The sequence below is a fragment of the Mastigoproctus giganteus genome, chromosome 11 (assembly GCF_048544385.1).
Source record: "Mastigoproctus giganteus isolate SK-2022 chromosome 11, ASM4854438v1, whole genome shotgun sequence".
Taxonomy (NCBI): Eukaryota; Metazoa; Arthropoda; class Arachnida; order Uropygi; family Thelyphonidae; genus Mastigoproctus; species Mastigoproctus giganteus.
The window spans coordinates 17,756,252-17,782,811 of record NC_143585.1 but is presented as its reverse complement, the minus strand read 5'-3'; the positions used below and the strand labels follow the sequence as shown (position 1 = coordinate 17,782,811).

General features: G+C 37.9%; 1 protein-coding gene across 2 annotated transcripts in view; it reads left to right on the top strand.

Moving 5' to 3' along the window:
* LOC150077752 (cell adhesion molecule Dscam1-like) overlaps nucleotides 1-26,560 on the top strand; it is a 226,303-nt gene that overhangs the window by 164,805 nt on the left and 34,938 nt on the right. For both annotated transcript variants that reach the window (XM_090384708.1, XM_090384707.1), the window contains exons 7-9: nucleotides 17,979-18,386; nucleotides 19,866-20,027; nucleotides 21,746-22,030. In XM_090384708.1, the coding sequence (XP_090240834.1) occupies nucleotides 17,979-18,386; nucleotides 19,866-20,027; nucleotides 21,746-22,030 (855 nt within the window). The remainder of the gene's footprint in view (nucleotides 1-17,978; nucleotides 18,387-19,865; nucleotides 20,028-21,745; nucleotides 22,031-26,560) is intronic.

Here is a 26,560-nt window from a genome sequence, read left to right as displayed (position 1 = left end):
GGTATCAAACACCAAAGCAACTAAAGCTATAACGTGTCAGTTTTTTATTTGCTGGATGAAAATCCTAATTTCTGGGAGATAAAACCATTTAACCGTCTCCTGAGACCGAATGCCTCGACAATTTTGTCAAAACAAGCGGCTAAAAGCTCCTTGTCTCATTGTGGAGGATTCCATCCTAGGCCTTTTCCACCGATGTGACAGGACGGTAATTATAACCACGTGCTACCCGTGAGGACACCAAAACAAAGAACGACGTGAAAAAACATACGGTAAAGTAACAATCTGATTCTTTATAAGTAACCTGAAGTCCATTTGGTGGGATTTGAATTATTTGTACCTCTCAGGGGTCAATATATCGTGCTTGTAAATTGCACTCATTGCTATGGTTGGTTTTCCGGATGAAAAACATAAGCTTCACGGAGAGAAAACCATGAAGGCCTTGGCCACCTGTGAAAATTGCCCATAAGAATTCCTTTCCTCCAGTCCAGATGTGATTCGAACCCAAGCCTTTTCTTACATAGTACAGAAGGATAGCGATCATAACCACTATTATTGCCAGATGTATTGGTTTATTATTTTAGTATGTGCTTAAGTGATGACCAGGCACTTTTCCACCGATGGAAAAATTCCACATCTGTTTAAAATGTTGAAAATTTTAACTAACTTTTGGTACAATTTTAAACTTCGTCAGGTTACACATTTAAGTTGTAATATCCAACTAATTAAAAATGACAACCACTAACGCTCAATACTCCAAAAGTTTTTTATTCTTTAAACAAATAACAGCCCTGCTGATGAGCACACTGAAATGTAATCATTTCAGATTAAAGGACCCTCTGCATATTCTGTCTTCATCCTATACATTTCGTGCGTCATTCTAAAGTTCAGTGATCAGTAATTGATCTTCAATGAAAATTACTATGGCTTTTGAAAGATTTGCTATCCATTTCAACGCAGACCAGCCATGAATACACATTTTAATTCAAAGCCACTGCTGTGGAAGGTTTCCGAACACGAATCTGGGAGCGTTCATAAATATTCATATGTAATCCGCCATGGCCAGACTTATCTGTATGCATATGTATACTCGTTGGATACATTCACGCATGGTCAGAAAGTACAGCTTTAAAGGTGGGCATAAGATTTCGCCAGCGCGCATGAATTAACCTCAAAGAATCAAAAAGTTTGGATAAGAAAGTCCATCTTAGATTTAATTACAATAAAAATAAATATTTTATATAGTTATAGAAGATTCCCTTTGTCCGATTAATAGAAATGAAAGAACAAGAAATAACTGGAGAAGTGCTGTTTATTCGTAGTTCAGTATTAAGGACCTCGTTATATCTCACAACGAGTGAGATTTGCGTTATTGGAAAATACTTTTATTTTTCCCTCTTGGCAAACTTTAGTTTTCCAAGGGATCTGTTATTAAAAAAAGGCTCCAGGACTGTGAAACTTGATTAATTTCTCAAGTAGTTTTTTTCTAAGCTCATTTAAGAAGTTAGAAAAGATTTGTTTCTTCAACGTATGTTTATAATGATGTACCAGACAACATATGCAGTCCTTCAACCTTGCAGGCTTTGGCATCTTTGCATATTTAAACGTGCCATCCACGTGGCAAATATTATAAACGAGAAGAGGAAATTGTTTTTACTTTATCATACTCCAGCATTAATTTATGATTATTTTTGTTTGTATCTCTCTCTCTCTCTCGACGACAAATTCCATTTCTTGTTTTGCATTGCCAGGAGTGAATAAATATTTTAACTCCACTCCTTTGTATTTTTCGTCCCACTTTCCGTTCTTCCTAATTATTTTCAGCCATTCATCAAAGGACTGGCAATTATTAATCGACTTCTTTACTTACACCACGCACAGAAAGCAAAATTAATTATGTCGCGGTGTTCTATCCTCGCTGCAATATCGGAAGATATTCATTATAGATGAACACCGGCTGGAGATTAACAAACCCGGCAACCCTCAGGTTTATGAAAATTCGAAATGGAATACAACAGAAGCAGGATAAAGCCCAAGGCAAAGAACATCGCTGCAACCAAAGCATAATAAAGTTCCAGCAAACATTACATCCAACATACCTATCAGCTCACAATTGGCTTTTTCTGTTATCTTTCCAACATCGAGGATCTACATTATAATGATTTAGAAGCAGAAAGATTTCTTCTTCTTTTGTTTAGAAGAAATAGAAGAAATATTTCTCTATTATTATATTTCTCTCAAAGAGAAGTGCAAACCACTCACTAGAGAATTACCGTCCCATCTGCCTTATGAACTCGCTGGCAAAAATTCTGGACACTGTCATTCACCACCGATTAATGGAATATTTTAATCACTTCATCAGCGACTGCCAACATGGCTTCACCAGGGGCCGATCAACTACCACTAATCTTCTCACCATCTGGCAACAGGTTCTAGACACCGTCGATCGCGGGGGACAGGTTGATGTGATCTACACAGACCTTACTAAGGGACAGTGTCCCGCATAATCAACTTGCTCAAAAACTAAGCCACTATGGAATACTTGACCCTTTATTATCCTGGTTGATGAGTTATATCTCATATCGAAAACATACAGCGATCATCGGACAGGAAGTCTCAAGGGAATTTTTTCCATCGAGAGGAGTACCACAGGGATCATCTCTTGGGCCTCTTTTATTCACCATCTTTATCAACGATCTACCGCAATTTGTTGAGAGAGGTGGTATCAAGATACTAATGTTTGCCGATGATGTGAAACTATATTCACCTATCTGCAGTCCAGATGATGCAGTTAACCTTCAGACTGCTCTCAACTCATTTCCTGATTGGGTTGCTTTGAATGGTTTGGAGGTTAATACTATGAAGTGCAGCTCTATTTCCTTTGCCGCCACGAGGAAAACTAAGCCATTAGTTAATGAATATTACATCAAGGAGATGCCGATTTCCAGAGTTGACGAAGTTAAAGATCTGGGAGTTACTTTTACCGCTACATGTGGGTTTGAAAAACACGTTAGGAATATATTAAACCAAGCGAAAAAACAAATTGGCTTCATTAAACGGCAGACGTACAGATTTCAAGATCCTCAGTTCTCTGTGCTCCTATTTAAGACAACTATACTCCCTATAGTGGAGTTTGCTTCTCCTATATGGAACCCACACTATGCATACTTGATACAGCAAATAGAATCGCTCCAGATGAAATTTATCCACTATCTTTCCAGACGTAACCCCATGTTTTACCACAGAATCTTCTACCGGAATCTCTGTTCCTACTTCAAGCTTCAATCTCTGGAAACTCGGCGAACTGTTCTTGATTTAAAACTGTTGTACCACATCTTCGCTGGATCAACTTACCTGCCGGATCTTCTATGCCATATTGACCTTCACGCTCCAGTGGTGGCTATTAGACAGAAGACTACTTTCCACATCGGTAACTCCAGATTAGAGATATCCAGGAACTCCTTCTTCAAAAGAACATTGGCACTCATGAACAAGTTTGACTTGGATATGGCTGTGAACAAGAAACAATTTCACAGAACTATTTGGAGTAAATTGACCGATTGACGGATGAGTTCTGGCCCAAAGATGTCCTCATTAATTCGTGTGTGTGTGTGATGATGTCTCCTGCAGCAAACTGCTTTCTGCGAGTTTACATAGCGCTGGACTTGACGTCATGAATATCTTTTTATTTTTGTGAATTGAACTTTTCCCGTTTCCATTGTACAAAGTATATTAGTCTACCATTTATTTTTATGTTTGTACAACCTTTGCTCTGTTATACACTTTAACTGGGCGAATGCCTGTTGTGTATATTATATGTTAAAAAATAAAATAAAATAAAAATTATTTTGATGAACATAATTTGACTTTGGTCGCTATGTCATTACGTTATCAGGGACCTAACAAATCTTTGTTGTAATTGCCACTATTGGAAGTAGCAAAGGAAGTTCTGGGTTTTGAACTCGAAAAGTACATTCTACCACTGTTCTAAGACAGAGATCATATAAAAATCTACTTGAATACCAGAATTGTAGTGGACAAACCAATCCCCACGTCTTTTCATAGACTGATTAGATTGTCTTTGTAGAAATATTCATTCACAGTTTATCTTCTATAATGAATTCTTAAAAATGGACCACTCTGAAAAATTGCAATCAGTTAGTCCAGAATGTATTTTTGTCTGCAATTATGCGTAGGCAGCAGCAGGAGGCATTTTTGTACTAACTACACGATGGGTTGACACCCTGTTTCTGGTTAGACCGTTGGACCAAAGAGACGGAACTTTTTAATATAGACCAAATAATTGATCTATGCCCACCTCATAATCTAATAATAAGCTAACAGGTCATGATAAGGACCTGTTAGCTTATTATTAAAAACCATTCAAACGTTTCCTTACTGTAAAAAGGTAACATTAGTATGGTTTACCAATCCCTCGAAGGATTGGTAAACCATACTAGTCTTACAAACTTCAATACGATGCTTTCTGGGGTACCTGGTTGGCAAACTCGGTAGACCACATATTCGAAGTCTTTCTTCATATGGATTTCTTTCCTTTTGCTGATACCATTAATCTGTTTGTCCCTTCTGCTTTTTGGCTAGATATCAGACTTTAATACCATCTCCTACCTTGGAGGGAGGAGAGTCAAGAAAAACAGTTCGGTCAAAGATATCGAGTTTCGATGCCTTTTTCTAGATGCGGTCTGCATACTTGAAAAGTTGTAAAACTGCACTGTATTCCAAGTTCAGTCTTACAACTGTCTTGTGCAGCGGGATTATGACCTCGCAACTTTAGAGCGAATATTCAAAAAATCACAGATAGGTTAACGATGGACTTTGCTGCCTGCCTACACTATTTGAAGGATTTTATGTCCACCCATATTGTAACTCCAAAATACCTCACTTCCTCTACTGTTTTTAATTCAATCTACTAAAAGTGCATAAATTATTTTGGAGCTGTTTTCCGTAAATGTAATACATTGCAATTTTTGCTGTATTAATGCATTACTACTCTTCTGACCATCCTTAAAGTCCAGTGAAGTCTTCCTGAAGGAGCACTGCTTGGCATGGTTATTAAGGACTCTCCCAATCTTCATATAGTCTTAAAATTTTGACATCATACCCTCAACCCAATTGTCAATGACGTTTGTGAAATTCCTGGGGGAACTTTGCATTCCAACGTTAGCCTAATCTGAAGAGTACCCATCAGTCACAACCCTCTAGCTCCTTTCCTCCCCTGCACTACGGTTTAAATATTTGCATTGTAAGTGTCGATTTATTATAGTAAACAAATAATTCTGTTTAATTCGCAGACACTGAAATGAGCTTATCATGTACTTCATGCCTTTTTCTGTGTTTTTTGGGGAAGAAGGGATGGGGGGTCTTCATGGAATTGTCACTTAAAGGAAGCTGTCCTTGCTGGCGATGTACAACTTCCTCTTATTGAATAGAAATGTAATTAACTTTCGAAACAACTTGCCGGTTAGCAAAGATAATGAATGGTGCTGCAGTAATTTGCGTAGTATGGCAACGGCTAATAAAAAAAAAACTGCTATCAGCAATGAATGCCTTCTATTTTTGTCTCCAAAGATTATTCCCAAACTAATCTAGCAGTCTGGAAATTTTGCTTCCACAATCTTCAATAATAGCATGGCTGAGAAATGGGAAAATACATTTTGCAGGGGCTGGCAGCGCATCTCAGTGTCTGATATTTAAAGGAATATTCCAGGTGCACTCATGCCGGCCCTAAACTTGGATATATAAACAATACAAGAAGCCCAGGAACTCTTTTATCTTACCACGTGACAACATACATTTGAATAGAGTGCGTTTAATTATCTGTTGACGCCAATTGCAAAAGACTTCTAATTTTATGGCCAGTGAGTGTATAATGTAGTTAAAAATATCAGCATCTTCAAATATCTTTCGATTTAGAAATAGATGCTAATGCCAATGGATCGCTCTTCTGAGAATTCTATCTTGCCCACTGAAAACCAAATCATCTATATGATTACAGGTGCATCAATTTATGTTATTTTGGTAAGATTCGGTTTGCAAGTGAATATTCGAGTTAAGTGATCACTTTCTGTGCTCCATTACATCTACAACTCAAGTTTTTTAAGTGTACCCATTACTATAACAGATACACAAGTCTCATCAATATTTATCATCCAACATATCCGTAATGGAGAATTTCTGTTATGTTTATTTAAATTATAGGTGATCTGAGCCGAGTACATGGAACTTTGTTTTAAATCTTCATTGCGAATGATGGAATATTTACTGCCTTGAATGGTGATTTGCAAACCGAACTTAAAAATCTTATCAATGTATCCTATATTATAATTTACCCATAAAGTTATTCAAGCATTCTTGATGATACCATTAAAAAGATTCACGACCCACTTTGAATGATCCAAATCCATTATTTGTTACCAAGTTCTCTCGAACTAAAATAAAATTCACAAATATAATTCTAATCATCACTTTTAGATCCAATAACGTACAAAGGGTTTTTTTTTTAACATGTAGATGTCCTGTTACTTAAGCAATAGAGTGTACATTGCTTAACTTGCCCTTGTGTGTAGCACAGTTGGTAGGGTCGGAGTACATCCCACATGGGGTGAAAAAGACCCGAGTTCTAGTCCCATCGATGACGTGAGGAATTTTTATGGACTTTTTTTCACAACGTTGCCGAGTTAGCCGGTCTCAGAAGGGACAGCATCGTTTTTACTTCTGGGAGCTTGGGTTTTTCATCCAATAAACATAAAATTGACCTCAGAATAGACAATATACACAGATCAATATGGTCTTAGTTGCTGATGCTCCTAAAACCCAACTACTACAAATGCCCAAGTATTAATATCCGAACATCCCTCAGTTGATAGATGGTAACTCCAGCCCAAGCACCACGTGTTAGACACAATTTTAAAGATGCCAATACGCCCTTATGGAAACAGTACCACTGTGAATGCAAGATACCGTGATCGATGGAGTTAACAGGGTTCCAGCACGGAATGATAATAGAGTGCCACATAAGCAATTGTTCCATACATTTTTCGTCCTGAACCACTTTAAACTACTCTCACCCTAGTTTATAAGTAACTCTTGGCTTTCTTTTCCCCAGGGTCACTGTTTCATCGTGGTTTCAGGTGACAAAATTGTTGCAAAGTTTATACTACTGAAAAAAAAAATCTTATAATCATCTCTGGATGTCGTTTTGCATACAAGGACCCCAAATATCCCGATACAGCACAATCCATATAATTAAATACTTAATTAAACTCATAAATTAAATTTTTAATTACTTTTTCTCTGTATTTTCTTGGTCTTAACAATATTTACTAGGCTGCCTCAAAACGCAAGGATTTTAATTATGTTTCAAGCAGCAGAACATTACTGCAGAAAAAATAAATGAACGAAAGATCCACTTGTTCAAATTCCAATAAGCACTATTTTTATCCGTTTTTATCCTCAAAAGCTTTCAACAAAATTAAATGAACAAACATTGGTGCTTTTTTTCTGGCACAGAAAGCCTTAAAAACACAAAAGATTTTTTTATGTTGGCACTTCCTAACACTCTAGAAAAGACTCACACAATAAACATTATGCAAAGTTAATTAAACCTGCTTTGTTTGGTGTCATATTTCTGGTGAGTGAATGACGTAACAATCAAACTCAGCACGTAAGTGTATATTTCTCTTCGGTTAAAGTAAATGCCATTATTACGTCACACAACACGTGATGCTATAAAACAGTAGCAGTGGATTGTAATTAACGGAAGTCCCTTTTTATTGTTTAAAGAGATTTTCGTTTTCTTTTTGTCATAAAAAGCTTTTCTTATATTTTTTGTTATCGTGTGCTCTCTTTCAACAGCATATAAAATTCCTTTTAAAATAATTGTTAACCAGCTCTTTTAACGACGCCGTATCATCAAAGTTATTCGAGATTTGCAAAATTGATTAAAAGAAAAGAGGGAAAAGGGATAAAAAAAACATAGGTGGCGCTAATTTCGCTGTGATTTCACCTCTAGGCTCCGGAACAGACATTATAATATATTAGCTATTACCAGCGCACCGAAGCAACATAAATTGAAAAAAAAAGTAACATGTTGAATAAGAAACTCAACTTTTATACTCAATACACAAAGATAACTTTAATTTACGCGCCATCTTAAGAAAAGTCGGATACGATTGGTCGAACTATTATTTTTATATAACTTTCTTCGATCGATCAGATTTATTCAGTGAATTAATGCTGTTGATATTTTATTGTTTGTACTAAGACTCCATCGTACTGTACCTTTGCCCAAAGTTGTACTCTTCTTTTTGTCTGCTCGTTATCAGTTTTTGTAGCCACGAAAGCAACTATCCTTACTGTTAGGACTAAGCTGTAACAAAGCCTGTAAAACGATATGCACTAGGATTCAAAAAAGTTTCATTTCGGCCCTGTTGTTTCAAAAATGTGGCACTAAAAACGAACTGAACACTGTACGAAAGCGGTATACCGGTTTATGTGATAAAGTGAAGACGCGTGCGCGATTTTTCCCCATTTTTTAACCACGCTTCTCAGCTTTTTGGAGAAAAAATATATTGAACTTCATCAGGTATTTACAACTTTGTTTCCCTAAATGAAACGGATAATCGCTTATGTCTACTAATTAAAAAATTCGAAGGTGGCCTATACTGATGAAGATTTTTTTTTAGTAATGACCAAAACCAAGCATCACAGCTTCCAACTGGGTCCATAAAATACGGAAACTCCCCTCGTTTAGAAATTCGAGAGATTTTTCTCGTTATCACGAAAAATTGCGCAACTGCATCTGTAAATGTGATCTTTCTAACGTTTCTCGGCTAACCTTCGCGATGTATTTTCGTCCATATATTTTTTTTCTTTTTCTTTTTCTTTTTTTTATTTGTTATCAGGTTTTTACTTTCCTCGGTAATGAAATCAGAGATGCGATGCATGCAATTCGGTACTTTGAAAACTCCCCAGAGAATATTAACGAACGTAATTCATATTTTAAACAAGGGACCTCGTGGCTGATTAGATGCAACCGCTATTTCGTTTTTCTTTCTTTTATTTCCCCCCCCCCTGTAATCACCGTAAATTTGTCACCGCAATCTTATCTCTCGTTTTCACCGCTGCCATTATCTGCGCTGGAGCCCGGGCACAATCTCATTTTCGTTTGGCTGATCAAACACGCGAGAGAAATGGACAACTTACATTGTTACGTAATAGCCATTATTGATCATATGCACCGGCACGTGATACCAGTCACTGACGTGACGTTGAAACGCTGATATAACACTCGCGCCAACAATAATGAACTTGTTGATTTCATAGGCGCACTTTTCGTTTGGATTAATTGAGCTTTCGTGAGGGCCAAACTTTGGCGGGCCAATTATTATCTTCGAGAAAAATTGCGCATTGTCAAACGCGTGATGGAGATAGTTCTTCAAACGTGGAGGGTTCGCTAATATTTTTGCTTTTGTGGGGCCGGTCGAAGGTAAGCGTTCATAAAAGAGAAGGATCCGCATTTTTTTTTAAACTGTTTAATCCATTGAATATATTAACAAATTGCGAGCATTTTCTGACATTCCAGAAATGGCCTAACAGATGTTTAATGAATGCAGTTGGCCACATTCGTTATTCGAAGGAGAATAATGATGGCGCCTATTCGTGGCACGCTGCCCAACGTGTAATTACAAAATCTAATTGAGTTATATTTTAATAAGATATTTAGGAAATTTATCACTGGCTTCAAGCAATTTCGTGAATAGCGCAGATTTGTTGTAATACCTTGGAGGAATGTATAGAAAATCATTGGTACCATCTTTCATTTTTCGTTAAAAAAAAAAGCATTTCATACTTCTGAAAGAAATCATCCGTAATTCTGTCGCATTCCTGGGTGGAGGATCCAAAGCTCGAATGGACCTTTCCACAGCATCCACAGGGTTCACGTCCTGTGAACAGAGAGGCCATTCTATGGTGGCAAACTCTGCAGGAGGCGCATTGACCTGCTGGAAGAGTCCATTGCTCTGCAGGGACACGATTACCATGAATGGATGTTGATCTGCAAGAATGGACGCGTAACCTGGACCGTTCAGAGATGCGTGCAGATGTACTAGAAGTCCCAATGTGTGCTAGTTGAGTACACCCAAGACCATTACCGACCGTCCACCTATTAGATTGCATCCTGGCTGAAAGAAATTGTGAGATTTTGAGTAAAATGATTTATGAGAGTTGCTGCGGGTCTATGAGGAAGAGAGTTAGGTTACCTTGGTGGAATACAGTTCTGATGGATATGAGGAGGCGGGTGAACAAGTTAAGGAGGAATTACCAAAGAGCAAGAAGAAGAGGAATATTAGAGGAGGAACAGGTTTCGAAAAGACAATACTTGCAGCATAGAAGGGAGTATACTGTTAAAATACAATATGAAAAAAGAGGAACATGGGAGATATATGTCAAAGAGGAAATGAAGTAGGATGTATGGAGGTTGCCATACAAAATATTGTTTGTTTAAAAAATTGAAGGTGGAACAGGTATTCCATACTATACAAGTAGGAGATCAGTATACTATTGATTGGGAGTCCTCTTTGAGGTGTTTGCTCACCACTTTGTTTCCAAGGGACCGCTTAAGTATTGAGAATAGGCAACAAAGAAGAATTAGGAGTTGGATTATTGGTTATGATGGAGAACAGGAAGAGGAAAGATAGTCTGAGCAGAAAGAATTGCGAAAAGCTGTGGAGAAGACGAAACTAAAGAAAGCTCCTGGAAATGATGGTTAAGATCATCATTAACTGAGGTTAAGGAGTAATGATGGTTATTACCTGAGATGGTTACGAAGTTTGGAGAGAAATGGGGAAATCACCTTTTGGTATTATTTAATAAATGTTTAAAGGAAAAGGCATTTCCAAAGAGATGAAAGGAGGCCCATATAAACATATTGTTGAAAAATCGAGATAAGGTAGTAACGGACCCAGGCTCGTACCGTCCAGTGGCTTTATTGCCAGTAATGACAACGTTATTGGAGAGATTGTTAATGAATCGATTGGAGGAATATTATGGAAAAGGTGGAATGAGTAGCTCTAGGCAGTATGGTTTTAGAAGGAGAAAATCTACTGAAGATACCATTGATAAATTAAAGGAGAAAATCTACATCAATGCCATTGATGAAAATCTACTGAACATGCCATTGACTGAAGATGCCATTGATCAATGGCATCATTGGCCATTGATGTCACTGACATATGTTCAAGATACTCCAGAAAAGTATGTACCTAGTACTTTTATTAACATTAAAGGGGCATTTGACAGAATGTTGTGTCAGAGATTTTTAGAAAGGCTGAGAGAAATAAAATGTTCTGGGCAGTACCATGGAGTGTCAAAGTCATTTTGTAATCAGAAAAGTGTAACAATAGTTACAAGATATGGTAAAGTCTCACAAGAAGTGGATGAGGATCCCCGCAAGGATCGATTATTGACCCGTATAGATGGAATGTAGTGATGGATGAGCTACTGGCTCAGGATTGGGAAAGATGTGAGCCGGTGGCTTATGCCGATGACCTATTAATAATGGGGATTTTTTTATATAAAAATCCCAAACACGAGAGGTATTAGAATTATCCTATAGTACTTAGTACCATGCTTGGGTTGAAGGTTGAGAAGACGAAAGAAGATATTTGTTGACATTGGACTTGAACTTTTGTAGATTGTAATTTTCGGGAAATACGTATGAAGGGAGGTTGTTCCAGAAAACGGCAGTTGAATGAATAAACGAGGAAGATGAAAAGTTGGTCCTGTGAATTTGGAATTGGACAGTAAATGGATGTTGGCTGGTGGCGGCACGTGTTCGGATTATTTTGAAAGAGAGAGCGGGAATTATAGAAGCCAATTCAGAAGAACAGTGCCCATGGAAGTATTTGTGGAAGAGGCATGCAGCAGAAACAGTGCGTCTATGAGACAGCGAGTGGAGAGACTCTGTTAGAGATGAATCATTAATTAACCTAACTGCCCTCTTCTGAATGGAATCTGTAAGACTGAGAGAAGTTTTGGGGATACCGTCCCAGATGTGGGAACAATATTCCATAGCAGGGCGGATTTGCGATTTATACAGAGTGAGCAGCTGTTTGGAAGAAAAGTAACGCCGAGAGCGAAAGAGAAAACCAAGTTTTTTAGATGCAGAGGAAGCAATATTTGTAATGTGCTTGTGCCAAAGAGATTAGAAGTTAGGATAATCCCCAAAAGAGATATATCATTTTGCCTAGAAATCGGAGTGTCACTAAAGATAAGAATCCTTTTTGCGAGATATAAGACTAGACTGAGTTTTAGAAGGGTTGAAATCAACTAAGTTGTCTTTGCTCCACTGGATAATTACCTGAAGATCGGCATTTAAAGAATTGGTAGCAGAATTTCGAGAAGTTGAAACTGATTGAACAGGACAAGTTTTCTCAAAATGGAAAGTGGAATGCAATGTGCTATCATCGGCAAAACTTTGGATAGGATTTCCAGTCAATGGAAGAAGGTCTTTAATATACAAGATGAATAGAGTGGGGGAAAGTACTGAGCCTTTGAGAACACCAGCATTAGTGGAGAAGTTAGAAGACAAAGAGTCATTTACCATCACCCTCAGTGAGCGATCAGAGAGAAAACTGGATAACCAATTACTAAAAACAGTTGCGAAACCATAAGATGGAAGCTTGTTTAGAAGACCTTTATGCCAAACACGATCGAAAGCCTTTGCGATGTCAAGAGCAACTACTTCTGTTTCATGGAACTTTCCCATTGAATTAGTCCATAAATGGGTAACATAAGCCAGAACATCATCAGTGGATCGACACTGACGGAATCCATACTGGCTATCATTGATCAGACGGAAGGTTTCTAGGTAGTTTAAGAGTTGGCGGTTAATTGATTTCTCCACTACTTTAGAAAGAGTAGAAGTAATTGCAATGGGACGATAATTTAATGGGAGGGATTTGTCACCCTTTTTAAGAACTGGCTGGATATGAGCAAATTTCCAAGCAGAAGGAAAAATATCTTTGGAATAAGAAAGTGAAAAGGCGGCGAAGAACAGGAGTAAGTTCAGGAGCACAGGTTTTGAACACAATTGGAGAAATACCATCAGGACCTGCAGCTTTCTTAGCATCAAGGTTCTTCAAAATCTTTCTGACATCCTTTTGATGGAAGACCACAGGAGGCATTGAATGGATCGTGTTGGGAATAGTGGGAGGTGTTTTACCAAGATCATTAATACATGAGCTGGAAGAAAAATAGGATGCTAGCAGGTCAGCTTTATCCTTGGCTGAAGTGACAACAGAACCATCTGGTTTGGACAGAGGTGGGAGCAAAAATGGGCAAAATTTGCGGCCAATAGCTTTGGCAAGAGACCAGAATGCTCGGCTACCATTAGGGCAAGAAGCAAGTTTTCTACTCTTAGCCTGTTCAAACTCTAGTTTGGACTGATTAATAACTGCTTTACAATTGTTGCGAGCTTTGATGTAAGCAAAAAGTGAAACTGCTGGGAGGTAATTCAAGAAGAGAAATAGAGGATAGGTCGAAGAAAGCTGTGGGGCAATTAGAAATATGGGTAATAATGCATAAGATGGAGATGTCTACTAATAAGACTAAAATGGTGCTGCGCAGAGGGAAGTTGAGTGAAAGAAGGCGGCCAAGTTTGAAGATATTAGGAACATCTGTAATATATGCCCCCTAAGTCAAATACCTTGGAGTACACGTGGATGAGAAAAAGTCCATTTGCCTCATGCAGGAGTTGAAAGAGGAAGTGCGGGTTATATACTCTAAAATAAGGATGATTAGTCGAGTAGAATGGAGGGATGAAAGAGAAATCCCCGGATCTCCTCTATAAGAGGATATCTTTCTGAGCAGTGCAGACGGTCTACAGGAGTAGCTCATAGTGTGTTATCAACGATAAACAGGAATTTTTCTAGCAGGGAGGGATAAAGAGGTAATTATTCCCTTATAAAAGGCAATGGTTAGGCCACAGCTTGAGTACTGTATACAGGTCTGCAGGCCTCATTTTAAGAAAAAGATGTAGAGCTTCTGGAACGAGTACGGAGAAGGGCAACAAGATTATTGAATGGAACCAAAAAACGGTTGCTCTTAGAGCAACCGTTCGTTCCATTCAGTAATATTATTGAATGGAACATTTTCTCTAAGATTGGCTCTCACTCATACACACGCAGTGACTTATTTAAGAATAGGGGTTGGTATGAAGTTATCTTGGATTATGCTAAGGGAATTAATGAAATAAGAAACAAGATTCAGAAATTAAGGGATTATATATAGGATAAATATGTACACGTGTAAATAGATTTTTAAGACTTCAATTTGAACTGATGAGTTTCTATTTATATTAGCAATTACCGAGTTGGAAGTTTAAAGTTTTATGTGAGTTTGTAAGGAAGGAAAAAGGAAAGAAAAAGAAAATTATGAAAGAATTAGAAAATTAGAAAATACAAAAATATTTTTAGTTCTGTTTGCTAACATGAATCACAATCGTTCCCAGTTAAATGCTTTTACGTTTGCCATTAAATAAGAGTTTACCGATAGCTAGTAGAGATCAGACTCTCCAGGAGGCTGGTGGTGACGTGTCCCCGGAACATGACTTGTGAGGTAGGGGGGCACGGCAAAGGATCAATTAAGGATAAAATTATAAATTAAAGATTTTAAGCGCGGATGAGCTGCTGCTCAAGTAGCGCTTTATAAAAGAAGTGTTGGTGATGATGATGATGATGGCTTGAGGCAGTATCGTGAATTGTGCAGGTTTATTGGAATATCTCAGAGGAATAGAATGGATAGAAATCATTGGCAGCTTTCATTTTTTCGTTAAATAAAAAAGCATTTCATACTTCTGAAAGAAATCATTTGTAACTCATAACTTGAAATTATCTGTAGGTTATTTCTCTGAATGATTGCCTAACTTGAAAGTCATTAGTTATTTTTTAATGTACACTGTGCTGCCACTTTATTAGGTACACTCCCGCTGTGCACAAAATGGTTTGTCCCACAACGTTTTAAGTCACATGATCACAGTTGTGGATATAAATGCAGCAGAACAACCTTTATAGTATCAGTTCAGTTAAGCGTACAAATCGTAGCAATAATGAGGGATTTTTTGCTCCCCCATTTTTTGCGTTGCGATATTTTGTTCTGCGTACCTTGGTAGCGCTTTCGCAATGAAGAACAAGAGAGCACAACGCCACCTGCGAGCACAGCAACACCAGCACTGGACTATTGAGGATTGGAAAACAGTTGCTTGGTCTGACGAGTCGAAGTTCTTGGTGCATCATGTTGATGGAAGGTTCAGAATTTGGCGAAAACAACATGAATCCATGGACCCGTCAGGTCTGACAACTATTGTGCAAGGAATATTTTCTTGGCACACGTTGGGTCCATTGATACTCATAGATTCACGTCTGAATGCCATATCGTACCTAAACATCGTTGCTGACCGAGTACATCCGTTCATGTTGGCAGTTTATCCTCAGTCAGATGGTTACTTCCAGCAGGATAATGCGCCGGTGCACCAAGCCCGAATCACTATGGAATGCTTCCATGAATATGAAAATTACTTTTCTATGCTTCAGTGGCCCGCTCAGTCCTCAGATCTCAATCATTTTGAACATCTTTGGGATGAGCTGGAAAGGGCCGTTCGCTGCAGTTCTACACCTCCGTCAAATCTCAAGGAACTGCGTGACACACTCATTTCTACACGGTACCCCATTCCTGCACAACGTTTTCAGCATCTTGTTCAATTCATGCCTAGAAAACTTCAGGCTGTTTTGAACGCTAAAGGAGGTTCAGCCCGCTACTAGGTAAATTTACTTACTAAAGTGGCAGCACAGTGTATATCTTAATTCAATAATATACAAGGCATCTTAAAGTTTATTAAAATATTTGTGTATTGTTTGAAATATAACACTATTTTTGATGAATATATAAATAAAATTTAGCTTAAAATATATTTTATAGTAAATTGTTAATAAATTTAAACAAAAGACTCCTCTAGTTATATGTTTAGCTATGTCGACTCTTTTATCTGATTGATATAGAAGGTTGGGTTCTGTAATACCACACTCAGGGTGGTACAGAAAGAAAAAGATTAGGGAGTAATTATGCAGTCAGATCGGAAGTCTTCGGAACAGTGCCAGAGCAGGTCATTGAGTCTTCTCAATGATGTACAGGGATAAGGATGTGAATATCTTTTTGTACACTGAGTGGACAGAAATCATGGGATACAGCTAGTAACGGGTAGGCCCGCCTTTCGCCCCGATGAGAGCAGTGATACAGCGAGGCATTCAGTCCACTAGTTCACAAAAGCTTTTCATAGGTATTTCCATCTATACTTGTAGCACCGCTGTCCATAATTCCGTCGCATTCTTGGATGGAGGATCCAAAGCTCAAACGGAGCTCTCCACAGCATCCCAAAGATGCCCCACAGGGTTCAAATCCGGTGAACGGGAAGGTCATGGTGATAAAATCTGAGGAATGCTCTTCGAACTATGTTCTAGTCACCACGGTCTGTGGGGAGACGAATTTCCTGCTGGAAGAGTTCATTGCCCTGTGGGTGCACGATGATCATGAAATTATGCAGATGGATAACAAAGATCAACACGTAACCTCGACCGTTCAGAGATACGTCTAGACGTTCCAGAGGTCCTAACGTGTGCCACTTGAACACGTTGCCGACTAACCACCTGCCTAAACAGCTCCTTGTTGACATGACGGGTGCATATCTTCGTGCGGTTTCCGCCAGATACACATCCTCTCGTCCGTTTGAAATAACTGGACTCATCGGACCAGGTGACCCGTCTCCAATCATCCAAGGTCCAGTGCAGATGTTCTTTCGCCCAGCTAAGGCATAGAGTCCTGTGTCGTGGTGTTAGCGATGGGACTCTGGTGGCTCCCATAACCTATTGCGAATAATGATCACCTGATTGTCTTGGTAGAGACGTTTCTGGCACCTCCCTCATTGAAGTCGGTTATGATTTGTGCAACTGTCGCTCTTCGGTTGGCTGAAACAATGCGAGTCAGAGGGCCACGTTCATCCACCCTTTTCTCCGCCCATAGCGCTGTCCACCATGAGATGCTATTCCGGAAATGGCGTATTTCCGTTACACTGTTGATACTGCCGAACGGGGATAGTGCAATTTTTGCCCCATTTCCGCCATAGTGACCCATGCTTCGGCCACCCACTCTGATCCGTCTTTCCAAGTCGGTTAACTCACGACGTTTATCCATACTGACAGCGAATTACTGTCTACGTGAACGCAATGTACCTATATACCTGATTGATTGATTGATTGATTTGGTAGTTGTTGGCGCATCGGCTTCTGTGGCCATATTGCACCTCCCAAGGTTTTTTTTGCAGTACTTTGATCCAAGCCCGAGGCGGGAATCGAACCCGCGACCTATATACCTGCCAAGTGCTGAGTTCGTCCACTAGCGAGAGGGGTGACAGTGTTGCGTTGCCTAGGAACCAGGTATACCATAAATTCTGTCCTTTCAATGTATATAAGCTTGTTTATTTGCATCATATGCCTCTACTAATGCTAATGCTAAGAAGAAACGCCTTTACATTCTGGAAATCGCGAATGGTGCGCTGCATAGGCACAGGTAGAGAGTATTTTGAAGGGGATAAACTCTGAAATTGTATTTAAAATAGCAAATGATTTAAAATATATTTCTTGTTTCTTGTTAGTCGCACCTTGTACACTATAATGGTAAAAGTAATAGGACACTAGTACCAATTTTTTTTATATATATAAAAATAAAAGATTATTAAAAAAGAAATGTAAGTCATTTTGCAAACTTTGTGTCTTTGCCTACAGGGTGTCCCAAAAGAGTTGCCCAACACTTTCAAACAACCGTGAGAAGAGATTCAGAACATGAAACTAACAGTAAATAATGTATCCGTGATGCCACATCGGGTTGATAATTCTATTTTTCTCCTCTAGATGACGCTCCTTCACTTTTGGAAACATTCCCTGACCAAATGCTTCAACCAGGACCAGTTTTAATCCTAAAATGTGTGGCAACCGGGAGTCCCCTACCACAGGTCACATGGACGCTGGATGAATATCCAATTCCCGAAGGACCAAGGGTTAGAATGGGCGATTATGTCAAAAATGAAGCCATAGTTATCAGCTACGTCAACATCTCTAGCGTTCTTCCTGAAGATGGCGGACATTACCGATGCATGGCGAAGAATGACGTGGGCAGAGCAACGCACACCAGCAAAATCACCGTGTTCGGACCGCCTTTTATTCGACCAATGAAAAATGTTTCAGCAGTTGCCGGCGAGCCGATGAGATTGCACTGTCCAGTCGGAGGTCATCCAATCGACAGCATTCTCTGGGAACGAGGTAAGTGGTTACTAATGAAATTCCTTTTTGTGCAGTGTTTCCTGTAGGTACGTTCCATGGCTAGTTGGCCTGCGCTCCCTACCCTTCTAACTCCCTCCTGTTTGAAAAGGTCCCAATAAGTTCAACAACCATTAACGGCTACCTCATTAGCGATGTACTCACTCAGTGCGATCCCTCAAACATTCTGGTGACACTAAATGGAAATTTAGTGACGTGTGGCGATTCTTTCTGTCTATTGCGTGTCACTCGAGCGATGCCTTATGTTAATAGCAGTCCGTGATCAAAGGATGCGGAGAAAAATCTCCTCGTCTCTCTTTCTAAAGAACAGGAAATCAAAACGGCTATAAAAAAGACATTCCCCCAAATCTCCACTGGCTCCGAATTCCTCCAGCTTAAAAATAAACATTAAAATATCCGAAGATTTATAAAAATTGCCTTCCATTTGGAAAGTTTGAAAAGCCCATCTATCGTAAATTGCCGACTATATCGCCGAAGGAAATAACGCGAAACTTTATTAGCAGGAAGCAGGAGCCCCGACGATATTCGCTTCATTTCCCTTTCAAAACGACTTGACATATACCTCAGATCTGCAACTGACAGGAAACACTAGCACCCAAAGCACCCTCCCCCCAGCCCTATCGGAAAAATAAGAGAGATCGGAATTTATTTACTTCTTTCCCCGAAACGGAATGAAATTAAGTCTCGGTGAAGAATTCCGAATGAAATGTAAATAATATATGGAAAGAAACAGGATGGTGTAGATTTCTTCTTGCGGTTTCGTAGCAACCAGCACGAGCAGTTCGTTCCTTCCACAACTTCCTGCCCCCATCACCAAACCAACCCCAAAAAAATGAAATTACTTTTCCATTTTTGACTTTGTTTTTCTTTTTGCGTTGGCTTTTCAATTTATGATTTTCTCGTATTATTTTTCTCATCAGGAAACCAGACTCTCTCTCTCTCTCTCTCTCTCTCTCTCCATCACATCGTTTAAACACTGGCTCGTAGAAAGAGGAATTCAGATTTGCTCTTAAGGTTACTCAAACGAAATAGAGAAAATTAATATTTGAATAAATAATGAACGTTGTGGTACTCGCGTTGAATTTCTACGAGATTTGTTTACTTCCTCGTGTTACATTGTATACAAAAAGCTAGACGAAATCTTAATTTTCGTACTAATTTTATTTAAGACTTTTTTGAAGCTCGTAGATTATGATAGATAAGTTTCTTAGACGAGAGGTGAACCAAAAACTCCACTTTGTCTGTTCTGTATTCATTAAAATTGCTTGTTATCCTTTTGTTCAAGACGTTAAACCGCTGTAAATCTTGTAATCTGTGGAACAATTCAAAAAAAATTATAAAATCAGATTTATAAAATTTAAAATCATGGTAGCGTTTTTATTCTCTTTTGTAGAATCGTAACTGAAAGAAAAGAACAATTTCTTATATTTTTTTCTTTTTTTTTCTCGATTCTGTCACTAGAGGGACTTCGCCTTCCATACAATCACAGACAAAAAGTTTTTCCTAATGGTTCTCTGGTTGTTCAAGACGTTGAGCGTGCCACAGATGAAGGAAGATACTTGTGTATAGCTCGTAACAAAGAAGGCCAATCAGTCCAAAACAGTGTTTATATTTCTGTCCTGGGTAAGGTCATTTATGAGAACTGGATAAGTACTTAAAAGATATGCATAAGTACTTAAGATTAAAACAGTACTTAAAATACAGAACTTAAGGCTACTCAATAACTTAAACAGAAGATTAAGTCAATTCTAGATTAAGACTCGTTAGTTGACTCTTCATGATTGCATCATGCAGAGTTAACTAACATTAAAACGGATTCAGTAGATTAAGGTAAGATTAGAATGAATTAAGAAGATTGTGGAAGATTTTAATGAATTAAGAAGATTATGGAAAGGATGTAATGGATTAAGAAGATTAAGAGAGGATTATGGCGGCGGATTAAGATTATTGTGGGTAGATTACATGTAGATTAAAAGATTAAATGAAGTTTAAAGTCGATTGTACAGATTAAGTTGAGATTAACAATTAATAACATTAAGATACACCAAAATAGATTAAGAAGATTAAAGAGGGAGAAGAATAGATTCAGAAGAGTATGATAAGATTAGAATGGATTATGGGGATTAACATAAGATTAGAAGAGATTATGGAGGTTATAATAGATTATGGAGATTAATGTAGGCTTAGAATACATTAAGAACATTAATGTAATATTAGGATACATTAAGAAAATCAAAGAAATATTAAAATAAATTAAGAATATTAAATACAATGGGTATACGCTTAAATATTTAAAATATGGATTGAACTGAATAACTGAAAGAAAAGATTGGGATAACTGAAATTTAACATAATCTAAGATTAAGTTAAGCCCACATTAAAATACCATTAGATTGCATCAAAATAAGATTAAAGTAAATAAAGATTAGATTAGAATAGATTAATGTGAGATTAGAATATATTAAAGAAACATTAAACAGATTAAGATTAGAATATATTCAGAATATTATAATATATTAATAATTAGTGTGCGATTAGGATAGATTAAGAAAATCAAGGCAATATTAAAATAAATTAAAAATATTAAAGATAACTGCTATATACACTTACGTTATTCAGTTCAATCCGTATTTAGAATATATATTTAAAATGCGGATTGAACTGAATAACAGAAACAGAAGATTGGGATAACCCCAAATTAAGATAACATTAGAATGCATCAGGAAGAGGCAGATAAGATTAGACTAGATAAATATAAGATCAGAATAGATTAATGTGAGTTAGAATATATTAATAAGATTAAGGAAATATTCAAATATGGATTAAGTAGATTAAAAGAGAGATTTGAATAGATTCAGAAGATTAAGATAGGATTATCCTTGGTTAACATGAGATTATAATAGATTAAGGAAAGACTAAAATAAATTAAGAATATTACAGATAACTGGATATATGCATACGGAATTAAAATACGGGCTGAACTGAATAACTTAAACAGAAGACTGAAGATTAAAATAATTTAAAATTAAGTTAACTCAATCTAAGATTAAGATGACATTAGATTGCATCGTGAAGAGTCGGATAAGATTACAATAGATAAATGTAAGACTAGAATAGATTAATATGAGATTAGAATACATTAAGAAGCTTAAAGAAAGATTAGAATAGATTATGCAGATTAAAATAAGATTTGATTACAATAAGATGAGGTAACTGAAGGTAATCACTGTGCTTAAGATACAAGTATGTTTTTGGGTTTTTTTTTTCATAATCTTACGGTGAACTTAATGAAAAGAGTCCTCTTTGAATAAAGTATATTTTTCGTTTCATTTCTTTGACAGTTCGTCCAGTGATAGAACCTTTTGCATTTCCGAAGTCACTGCACCAAGGCCAGAGGTTTAATTTGCTTTGTACCGTCAGTAAGGGAGACCCACCAGTAGAAATTAAATGGTTCAAAAACGACCAACCATTTCGGGATGGCTACGGAGTTCACAAACAAGAGGTCACCGCATTTTCTTCGACGCTTGTATTCGAATCTGTCAGATCGGAACATCGAGGAAATTACACTTGCACGGCCACAAATCCTGGAGGCATCGTCAAGCACACTGCCACAATGGTAATTCATGGTATGGCTTGGTCTGAAAGCTAGATTCATGGTTCGAGAGTATGCGCATGCGTCAAGAGTGCTCTTGTAGATTGCTAGATTTCGTGATATTTTAAATCTTGTTTTCTTCTAACTTGTTTTTCACTTCGACTACTCAATGTGTGAGAGAATGTTTGACTTTGAAACAAAATAATAACAATTAATAATAATCCCAAAATTATAAATGAAATAAAAACAAAATATGTGCGCTGTTTATTCAAATAAAATAGCAAACATTTTTGGATTATTGGTAGTTCTATTAATTAATTATTATGCTACTAAATATTTATGTGAGTTGATTAAAATATTTTAATTAGAAATATATATGGTACTGATAATTTGAAACGCCTCAATTTACAATGTGAATGGCAGTGTTAAATGAAACACTACAACATTCTGAATATGTGTTCTTTTGTTTACGTTGTGAACCTAAGAATTTCTAACTGCGGGGGTTAATAAGTTTATACACTGCTCGACAAAATTAACAGAACAAAATGTTTTTCATTAATATTTTCTTGAGCAGTGACGTATATTTGATATTATAGGCATCCTGGCATGCAAATTCCGAGTATCCAATAGAAATCGATCTACCACCTTAGAGAGCTGCACCTTACACAAATTATCCATGCCTATAAAAACACCGGTTGCGACCACATCATTCCGTGTTTTGGCTTGCTCAATGGAATAGCCATATCTCCAGTACCCACGATGGCAGGTCATCGTCTTTAGATGGCGGGCTAAATCAACCAAAAACAGACCGCTATCTTGCGCTAACAACAAGAGAGAACCCTACGATGGTCTGTCATCAACTGTCTCTTGAGGTTGCTGCGGCCACAGTGGAATCATTTCCAAACGGACTGTTAGAAGGCTCAATTCAAGTGGACTCACTCTACGCAGGGAATCTAGCGGTTTGTGTCTCATTAACACCAAACCACCGCAGAGCTCGTCGAAATTGGTGCCATGAACATGTCACTTGAAGCCCTAACAAATGGGGTACAGTTCTATGAAGTTTGTCGAGCAGTGTAGTCTGCATTGACTACTATAAATATAATGTATATATAAAAACCTAGTTTTATTATACTTTCATAAATGTCGTTATCGTATTAGCGGTGGGCCAGTTGGATGTCAAAATTGGAGCTTTAAGCCATCATCAAATTTTTGACTCAAGAAGAGAATGGACCACAAGTTATGCATAAATGCGTTAGAGCTGTATATGGTGATCTGCCCTTTCTGAAATACTATATAAATGTTTGGACTAAACAGTTTAAATGTGGGTCCAGAATCTACAAAAGTTGACCTATTCTTCGTAGAGCCAGCGGAAGTGACAACTCCAGAAAATGTTTTTGGTCACCCTCCCCCAAGTGCAAAGGTCAGTTCTGGCTCGGTATTCCCCCATTACACTCATCAAGGTTAGCTTTGTGTTAAGCGCCAAAACAACCAAGGATGTGAGGCATCATTGTATTGTACCTGAATTTACACATATTCTTCGGTAGGTTTGCTGGATGAAACATTCAAGTTTTATGGAGGAAAAATCATGCAACCCTCGCCGGAGACCGACTAACTCAACCACGTTTGGCTGAGTTTGAGACATTAGCATTAAGATTAGCAAAGGCACATGATGCATGAAAGAAAGCTTATATAGAATCAGCCAAAAAAAATCTTCTAATTTCACTCATCCACTCGCTCCAAATGTTTGTATAGTTCTGCCTTGAATCTGTTTAAGCTATCAACTTCTACAACGACAGATGGAAGTTTGTTCAGGCAATCAACCACCCGCTGGCTAAAGGCAAACTTCCCCACATCTATTCGACAACTGTATTTCCTCAATTTGAATTTATGCCCTTCCCCCAAGTGCTTATTTGAACAACAGGAAGAATCCCATCAGCATTGAGCATGCTCACATCATTCAAGGCTTTAAACACCTCAATCAGATCCCCTCGCAGGTGCCTAGTCTAGAGACAATGTAATTTGCAAATCTTAAGCCTTTTTTTCGTAAGAGCATCCGTTTGTTCCATTCACTAATCTTGTTGCACTTCTCTGTACTCGTTCCAACAGCTCTACATCCTTCTTAAAATGAGGCCTTCAGATCAGTATACAATACTCAAAGTTTGGCCTGACCATTGCCTTATACAAGGGGATAATCACCTCCGTATCCCTGCAAGAAATTTCCTGTATATCATTGACAAGACACCATGAGCTACTGTTGCAGACCGTCTGCACTGCTCGGAAAACTTCATATCTGACTGCATAATTATCACCAGGTCCTTTTCATTCTCTACTACTGTCAGTGTAGTACCACACACATGATACGTCACTCTGGGTTACTGCTTCCCACATGCAGTACTTTACATTTGTCACCTCTCAGCCCATCTGCTCAACTTTTCTAGATCCTGTTGCAGCAGCATACTGTCATTAGTGTCCTTAACAACCCTGTCAATCTTCGTATCGTCTGCAAACTTGGACATTAAGCTTGATATACCATCATCAATATCATTAAGAAATACTGAAAACAATAATGGACCTAACACTGAACCCTGGGGGACTCCACTAATAACATTAGTCCACGAAGAACAATGTCCATTGATTACCACTCTCTGTCTTCTCCCACTCAACCTTCCGTTTATCCATTGGAGCAATTTGCCTCCAATGCCACACTACTCCAATTTGTGCAGCAGTCTTCTATGTGCAACAGTATCAAAAGCTTTTCTAAGATCCAAATATATGATATCAAAATTATTCTTTGCATCCAGTTCCTTTGTGACTACATCATAGTATCCAATCAAATTTGTCAGACAAGACTTCCCCTTAACAAACCCATGCTGTGTCCGAGCTATAACTGAAGGCTTGTCTAGATGATCCTGCAATGCTTCTTTAACCAGTGCCTCCATTAACTTCCCTGGAACAGAAGTTAAACTAACAGGTGTATAATTACTTGTATCTCCCTTTGATCCTCCTTTGTGAATTGGGGATACATTTGCACATATCCAGTCCGTGGGAACCTCCCCTGAGTCCAAGGAAGCTCTCATAATTATGGCTAAGGGTTTGCTTACTTCCTTTGCTGCCTCCTTTAATATAACTGGATAGATCCCATCCACCCCAGGTGCCTTTCTTGTGTTTATCTTCAACAATTTCTCTCCACTTTTCTCTCAGTTATTACAAGATTATCTAACTTATTGCCAGAGTTGAATACACCTCTGGCATTCCCCTCCATGAATAACTCCTCATGTGTGAATGTAGATGCAAAATACTCATTTAGTTTGTTAGCCACCTGAGCAGGATCATCAACAGTCGAACCATCTATGTTAACTGGACCAATCTGATTCATCCTCTTCCTTCTAGAGTTTACATAAGTAAAGAACTCTTTGCAGTTTTTCTTCTGGCTTCCGTAGGCTTCCGTGTCACCTGTTAATTTATATGTATCCCATGCATTTTGCTTCTCTGCCACATATCTCATTAGTTCATCCATTTAGGCCTAAATCATGAACACTATTTCTTAGTTGGTATGAAAAGCCTAGTAGCTTCCCGGAGACTTTAAATTTTGGAAATTATTTTGTATATCACTTTGCATATGTATAGTTTAGGATGTATTTTATGACATGCATTTAAAAATATACATATAAGTATTTAAAAATATATATTAATAATTGAATGACCTATTTATAAACAGTGATCACATCAAAAATCTAGGTTTGGATGAGCTACGCATTTTTGAAAATTGTGAGCTTATTATCTACAACCTATAAATTTACAATTTTTAATTTCCCACATCAAAAGAACACAAATAAAAGTTTTAAAACATTCAGATCTTTCGTGACGATGTTATTACTGATGTACAAAGGACTTGCACAATTTTATCTTTCAGTTTATAAAGCAAATCTATGAATTAAAAATCTACAACTCTTCCCAACTTGCATCCAAGATTATTAGGGATGGGTGATGCAAGTATCTTAGGCACTCTTATAATTAGATGATACGTTATTTCGTCGAAGTCTTCGCGTGTAAATATCCCTATGACGACAACATAGCGGATATGAAATTTGTGTGTTAATCACATTAGTCCTTGATGCAACTTTTGTAGATGCCTGCAATCGATTTATTAGAGTGTTTATCAGCGGGCCATGGGCAGAGCAGAGGCATGTCTAACATTCAAGCAAAGCAGGGACGCTGTTGGAGAACAAGGCCTGTTTAAAGTCGGTCCGTAATTGGATTATAAATCAATAGAGAAGGCTACCTTGTGTTCCTGAGCTAACAACCAGACCAGATAACACACGTTGAAATATGTCTATGTGCCTTGAGCTACGAACGGGCGAAAAGCCCGACAAATAAGTATGCTGGAGATCGGCTTGACAAGGGCTACGCTTGGCAGGGTTCACATAATAAACTTGTAGCGTCTCCTAACTAGTTTTCCTTTGTTCGACTTGCGACTTGATTTCATTCTGGATTTATTGATTTTTCGTATTATTATGTTTGATACGGGGCTCAAAAAGACACTCGCGTATGCATACGCTCAACG